A 7,313-nucleotide genomic window follows, 5' to 3' on the forward strand; every position below is an offset into this window, starting at 1 on the left:
AACAGCAAAAACCCTCGCAAAAATCAGACAAAATGCTCTTTCAAAATGTGCTTATAAGAAGTCTGAAACACCTTTCCTCGTGTGGATAAAGCACCATGGTAAGAGTTGGTCAAATTGTTTCAGTAACGTGGAGCTCCTGACTAATTTTGAAGGTGATTTTCAGTGGTCCGCTTTTTATAGCTTTTAAAGCTTTTATATTTCATTGCTATTAGAACACTCGCAAACGAAAGCTTGACAAGTTGGTAAGCGCGGAAACAATAGACGGAGGGAAACTGAGAGAAGCAGCTACAAAAAAATCGGACGAAAGTATTCTTTTACATATTGCAGAAAAGGACTGTGTCGCATTGGAGGTAAAATACCACAAGAGATGCTATGAACGATACACAAACTTTCTAAGACATACAGATAAGACAGACGATGCCGAGGAAACTGGTATCAGTAACAAATGCGCATGCAAATACGAAAGTTCCTTTGACATCTTCTGTGAAGACTTTGTAAAAAAAGAAATCATTAACAATGGGAACATCTATTTCATGAACAAAATTAAAGAAGAATTCGTCAAAACTGTTGCGCAGGTTGAGGATACTGATGCATCCCACTATAGAACATACCTTTTGAAAAAAAGACTGCAAGTAAAGTTTCCTGAACTAGTCTTCTACCTTCCAAAAATGCGCAGAAAAAGTGAGATTGTGTATGCCGAAAGTTTGAGTCAAGGTGCTGTAGCGGAAGCTTACTTAGATGACGAAAATCAAACTTTGGAAACTGAGATGGACATTGAAGACGACGACTTGCATGACGAAATCAAGAACCAGTGTGATAAAACAGCGACGTTGACAGAGATTTATAACGTTGCCCTTACATTAAGAAACATTCTACGTTGCAGCACACAGAAGTGGTATAAAAACTGGCCTCCACTCGCATCTGACATCACCGTTGAAAGTATTGCGAAATTAGTATCGCCTCTTCTATTTAATTTCATGACATGGCTCCTTGGGTTTTCCGATATTCCAGAAGTGTCAGAATATGTTGAAGTAGACGAAAAGAACGCCGCAAAAGTTTTTACTATTTGCCAAGATCTGATCTACGTTAGCAGCAAGGGAAAAACCCAAACACCCAAATCTCTGGCATTGGCGATGGCTGTTAGGCAAATTTCTGGTTGTTCGAGTCTAATCAACATTTTGAATGGTCTTGGACATTGCGTGTCCCTGTCTTCTACAATGGCCTACGATTCTGCTCTTGCACAATCAACTATGAACACGTCTGACATCATCCCAAAGGAATTTGTTGCAAACAAATACGTAAACCTTGTTTATGATAATATCGATTTTGGCGAAGAAATCACAAAGCAAACACATGTTACAAATGGCATCATCACACAGAAGTTGGCCGTTCAAAGTGAAGATAGGTTACAGCATCAGCATGCAGTCGAGATCAAGAAAACCCAACGAACGGTAAAGATACAAACCAGTGAAATAGCACCATACAATCTTAGAGTAAAAGTGACGCCAACGTTCCGTGAAAGCGCTGAAGATATCAACGAACGTTCATATGAGACAGCCCAGAAGCTTGACTTGGCTTATGTTTTAACAAAAATGGTTTGCGCTAATGATGAAACACCAATGCCCGGATGGACTGGTTTCAACACTATGCTTCACGACGAAATACCCGATGTATCAAGAGTGGGTTACCTGCCAGTTATTGACGCAACGCCAACCGAATATTCCACAATTAATGAAATCCTGAAGCGAAGCATGGATATTGCAGAAACGTTACACCTGACATATGCCGTCTTGGTTTTTGATGAAGCAGTGTATTCAAAAGTCCAGCATATTAGATGGAAAGAACCCGCCTACTATGACAAATTTGTTGTGCGTCTTGGCGAATTTCATACTATCATGTCTTTTCTTTCTGGTGTTTCAAAGATTTTTGAAGATGGAGGACTTAAGGTAATTCGTTTTCATACAGTTCAAAATCATTCCACTTTCTATCATGGTCTATTTTCACAACTAGTATTTCGTTTCCGTTTGCAAAAGGTAACAAGCTCAGTGTAAATTGTACAAAAATTTCAATTGCCTAATGAACGCCTGAATGCTTATAAAATATTCTTTTCATACAGGATATATTTATCGAGTCTGGAGTTGTTACAGAAGGATCTGTCAAGGGTGTTCTTTCAGGGAAGCATTACAATAGATCTGTGTTTTGCCACAAGATTGTACACGAAGCAATGCAACGGTTGCGTTTCGATGCATTTCTGGACAGCCTTGACGAAGAAAAAGAAGAAAGATTTATGGGCTTTATTAGGGATATGTCAGATTCCTTTCCTGAACAGAATTTTCATGAGCATATTGAGAATGAAGTTTTTGAAAAAATCTGCAACGAGTATGAAAGCTTTGTAGAAGATGCATCCAACAAGTCAAGGACATTTGCTTTTTGGAGCATGTACATCAAAGTGATAGGTAGAGTAAATCGATATTTACTAAGCACTTTTGTCAGGGTTTGTACAAACTTTAAAAGTCCCAAAATGTTATTGAATTTGAAAAAAATATTTCCTTAAATAAGCCCTGCCGACATGTATGACAATATGAACCCTGTTATGTACGTACTCACGGTTTTCTAATTCGTATTTTTGCCGAATAATTTATAGGAATTTTGTTGACGTTTATCAGAGCCACCAGACAAATCAACTGGAAACTTCATTTAGCAGCATTCCGTGCTATGATACCATGGTTTTTCGCCTCTGATAGAGTTAATTATGCGAGGTACGGATCGGCGTATTGGCTGGAGATGATGTCGCTAGAGCGAACTCATCCAGGTTTGTTTTAGACTTTTCGTGCATTTGAATGACTTTTCTTTGCGACCAAAAGTGTTTATCAAACTTCTGGCAAACAGTTGGCATGCGAAGTTAATAATATACGTATTTGTTCTATAGGAATTTTGCCCGATTTATCATCCAATTTCGCTGTACAGCGCCAGAGTAATTATGGTTTTTCCGCTGTTGCCTGCGATCAAACCATTGAGCAGACAGCAAATCGCGATTCCAAGACTAAAGGGGGTCTTATCGGCTTTTCGATGAATCGAGCAGCAGTTCATAGGTGGTTATTATCACAATCGGAGAGAGCGGCAATTACAAACAAATGTAAATACATGGCAGGAATGGAGTGCAAGCCAAGGTACGAAAGACTCATCTTTGCGCTTTTGACCATACATGTAAGGGGCTGACATGCCCCGATTTTAAGGTTCTCATATTGGCCATAACAAATTGAGTCGACTTATTTCTGCTAGCTTGTCGTTTTACAATTTCGCATTCTATTTTAATTTGCAGAAAGCGAAAAGACCTTGATGAGACAAAATGCAGGCGCTATGAAACATCAGTACATAACGTAATGTCTACCGTTTCCCAAATGGTAAATCCGTTTGAAGTACAACAAGAAGAGCTGACAAGTTTGGCAAGCGGGGTGGTGCTCGAAACCATCGCCGCAGACCAACTATTAAATGCCGAGAAACTTGGTGAGAAGCAGTTCGCAGAATTTTCAAGAAAAAAATTGTTCTCCGACGAGCCCGACATCTTTGCAAAATTGGAACGGAATAAGCTTCAGACGTTTTCATCGAGCAGAAAAACAACAGGCAAAGAGAGCAAGGGCAAAGAAATTAACACGAAAATGAACAGAAATTTCTTTGCTCGGCTTTTGGTCATCGCAAAAAGTCGTGAGATTGATTTGAAGGAAGTCCTATCGTACAGTCTTGGCGCTTACCCACTCTCTCTGGCAACACCAACAGGAGGTCTCGTCAAAACTGCGAAGTCAAAGCTGTTTGAGATCGTAGAAAGTAAAGCGGGAAACCCTGAGGTCGACATTCGTAATTTCCATAACAACGCTTTGATAGTTGATGCCATGGCAGTTCTTCAAGTAATGAAGGGTAAGTCATAAAACTCTGCTGTTTCACATCTAGCACCTGACGTATTTATCAACAGAAGAATTACTGATTTCGTCATTAATAACAATGAACTGGGAGACTAGGTTATGAAATGTTCCCAAATGATATTACTCTTGCAATTGTTTCGTCTAACTCACTATTTAGGTAAATGGAAGACTTTCGGAGAGTTAGCCGATTCGATATTTGCAATTCTCATCAAACTTGCGCGACAATGTAATGCCACAAGGTTGGATTTCGTAGCGGATCGTTACCCAGTTGTAAGTATAAAGAATACTGAGAGAGGTAGAAGAGCGGAAAAAGGTGTGCAACGAATACGTATTTTTGGAAAAGATCAACCAATTCCGAAGCAGTGGAAAAAATTCATGAGTTGCGGAGAAAACAAGGAATCGCTGATGTCGTTTTTAAGTGAACACTGGAGAACGTACCAGTCATCTCAGTTGGCGGGTGTTTCAACAATGTATGTTACCTGCAAAGAGAAATGCTTTGTACTTTCCTGTTGTACGTCAGAATCCAATCCAGTGTTAAGTTTGCATTGTGGTGCGCTAGAAAGCAATCACGAGGAGGCAGACACTCGTTTGTTGCTACACGCCAAGCATGCAATGGACACCAACGATGCAGTAATCATCAAAAGTCCAGACACAGACGTCTTCTTACTTTGCACCGCAATGCAATCAAGTCTGGGATCGAAAGATCTGTTCATGATGACTGGCACAGGAAGCAAATGTCGAACAATTCATGTAAATGAAGTTTCGAACGCCTTGGGAAGAGAATTTTGTCGCTGTTTGCTAGGATTCCATGCCTTTTCAGGTAATAAGATAATGGAGTGCATTACTCAAATAACGTTTCTTAGGGATTTGGGTATTATAGATTCTGCATATTAGGCGTGTTTGTATACTAGCGTTATTGACTGGGCTTTTTTTAGGAAGTGATTGCACAAGTTCTTTTTACGGAAAAGGGAAAGTTAAAGCCTGGAAAACACTCATTGACAATCCTCGATTTTTTGAGACATTTTCAACGCTTGGTAGCAATTTCCCTCCAACCGAAGCCCTGGTCAGTGAACTAAACGAGTTCACTTGCCTGTTATATGGAGACAAAGTATCCACAAGCGTCAACGACTGTCGGTACACATTGTTTAAAGCAGGCAAATGTTCGGATGAAGTATTACCACCAACGTGCGACAGCCTCCTTAAGCACATTGAACGAGTGAATTACCAAACAGGCGTATGGTCTCGGTGCTTGACTGCGCAATTAGTTATCCCTTCCCCAATCGGTAATGGTTGGCAACTCTCTAATGGAGAAATAGAGATTGTATGGATGACACGCCCTTCAGCCCCTGATTCTCTGCTTAATTGCGTTTATTGTCATTGCAAGACCGGATGCAAAACAAAACGATGTTCCTGCCAAAAAGCCAACCTTATCTGTACGGACCTATGTTCTTGCGTCGACTGCGTAAATGTAGCAGCAAGTGCTGGTGAAGAGGGAGATAGTTGCGACGAGGACGATACAGACATTGAAACTACGGATGTGGAGTTTGACAGCAGCGATGAATTTTAATGAGAATGTGCTAATATACGGTAAACATATTTTGCACTATTTTTATGTAATTTGTACATTTATCTTTGAAAATATTCAAAGACATATGTATAAACCTTCCTTCAACCGCGTGAAATTCGCCTGCTAGAGACTTGCACTAGTAAAATAACTGTGTATTACATGAAGTATCCCGAACAAAAATGGCGGAATTTAAGTTTCGAAGGAGTGCAGAATCTTGTTGTTTGATCGCAAAATACAAGAAAACTGCAGGTTTGTACGCGTGACAACAAGTGAATTCTTACTCAGCGTGTAAAAATCTATAAGTTTATGCAAATTAAAATTAGTGCCCGACCGACGGCAGCGAAACTAAACGAAAACTGGCCATAGAATACGGCCTATGCACACAGTTTTAAACTGTCTAGAAATACCATCCTTTTTATATGAACAGGTAATTGCTATATGAAGTAGGCACAGCTATTTTTTATATCAATGTCACTTAGGTAATGCATTTGGACACAGTATCATTTTCAAGGGCAACATCCTGATTCTATCGGAGTAACCACTTCCGGTATCTAGGTAATTTAAGCCATTTACGATAGCGGACTTAATTTGAAAACAATGATATTTGGTGATAATCGAAAAGGTTTATTCAGCGAAATTACAATGCAATGACGCATACATTTCTACTTTTTATGGTTTCAATTCCAGCGCCTTTTCAGTTAAGCGGCAATTAGTGGCTTGTCGTACCATATCGAGTGTAGTGTTGTCATTTGTCAAGGAAAGCTATTGAGATATATGAAATTCTGTACTATTAATTAAATTTATTTGTTAATATTGGGGTTCAGGTTCTTGCAAGCCCTAATCAAGTGGCCACCTTTAGAAATGTGCATGTCTATAGTTGATTTTAGATCCGAATACTAGCAATGTTCTCCCCTGCGGACTGCGGTGGAGGAGGTGCATGCTGCATGTCCTCACTCCTTGAGCTCCAGGAGAAGAGGCTACGCGGAATGCATGATTGATTTTTGTAAGTTTATGTTATTGTTAAAAGCCTTACCTAGTCATGTCGAGGCTCAAAGGCAAAAGTAGCCCTGGATATACAAATAGCTGTTCATCAGATTTTTCTGTATTGGTATACCAGACCATTTATTGTATTTTTGAGTTTCGCCTTTGAATACCAAATATTGAATAATTGAAACGTAACAAGCCTATTTATAGATAAGATAACTTTTAGGATCAAACGCAAAAAGATACAAGACGGGCAACTTTTTTTCAGTGAAAATGTCCCACCTAAAATTTTAAGAAAACCGTGGAAAAGTTAAGCCCGTTTGAATCTACAATATAAATTATACGTTCTTATTAAAACTTATATACAAAGGGCTATATATATACGAGACTGACAGCGACTTCAAATGTTGTACTCTCCTCAGTTGGCTCAATGGTTGTTAGCCTTAACTGAGATGTGCTGACAAAACGGTTAAACGTTTTGGTCTTTGAATAACTTCTAAAGGTCTTTGTCTGCATGGAGGGCTAGTATTGCGAAAGACCTTTTGTTGTAACGCCGAAAAGTGCTTTGCCTATTTTTGATCGTATACCACGTTTTAATGAAAAGGTGTATAACTATATTCGCACTGGAAATTTGATTCAGGTTCAATTATAAAATTTTTAATTGTCCAACTTTATTATATTACAAAAATAAACACTAAGGAATAATTAAATGAAGTTCTTACTATCAATTTTAAAGATAATTTGAGAAATATAAGAGTGAATTTTTTCCACTAGCTAATTTATTTATCTCGCCTCTTTTTTCCTTCTGGAATTTTCTCATTCACAGAGAGTGAGTCCTTCAA

At 38.9% G+C, this 7,313-nt stretch overlaps 1 protein-coding gene across 1 annotated transcript; it reads left to right on the forward strand.

Annotated features, from left to right (window-relative positions):
- Positions 1 to 213: 213 nt before the first annotated feature.
- Positions 214 to 5,675, forward strand: LOC114533190. The gene is made up of 7 exons (XM_028554692.1): positions 214 to 1,946; positions 2,117 to 2,456; positions 2,645 to 2,812; positions 2,930 to 3,170; positions 3,323 to 3,915; positions 4,078 to 4,740; positions 4,856 to 5,675. Exons 1-7 carry the CDS (start codon positions 534 to 536, stop codon positions 5,485 to 5,487), a joined length of 4,050 nt encoding a protein of 1,349 aa, XP_028410493.1. The 5' UTR covers positions 214 to 533; the 3' UTR covers positions 5,488 to 5,675.
- Positions 5,676 to 7,313: the final 1,638 nt, after the last annotated feature.

This window comes from Dendronephthya gigantea, unplaced genomic scaffold (genome assembly GCF_004324835.1).
Source record: "Dendronephthya gigantea isolate DGI-Jeju-01 unplaced genomic scaffold, DenGig_1.0 000087F, whole genome shotgun sequence".
NCBI lineage: Eukaryota > Metazoa > Cnidaria > Anthozoa > Malacalcyonacea > Nephtheidae > Dendronephthya > Dendronephthya gigantea.

Excerpts from the sequence above, each read along its gene's own strand:
- LOC114533190 (XM_028554692.1), top strand. The coding sequence starts at position 534 with ATGAACAAAATTAAAGAAGAATTCGTCAAAACTGTTGCGCAGGTTGAG. Across the intron at positions 2,457-2,644 it reads CATGTACATCAAAGTGATAG|GAATTTTGTTGACGTTTATC; the intron begins GTAGAGTAAATC and ends AATAATTTATAG. Across the intron at positions 4,741-4,855 it reads AGGATTCCATGCCTTTTCAG|GAAGTGATTGCACAAGTTCT; the intron begins GTAATAAGATAA and ends GGCTTTTTTTAG.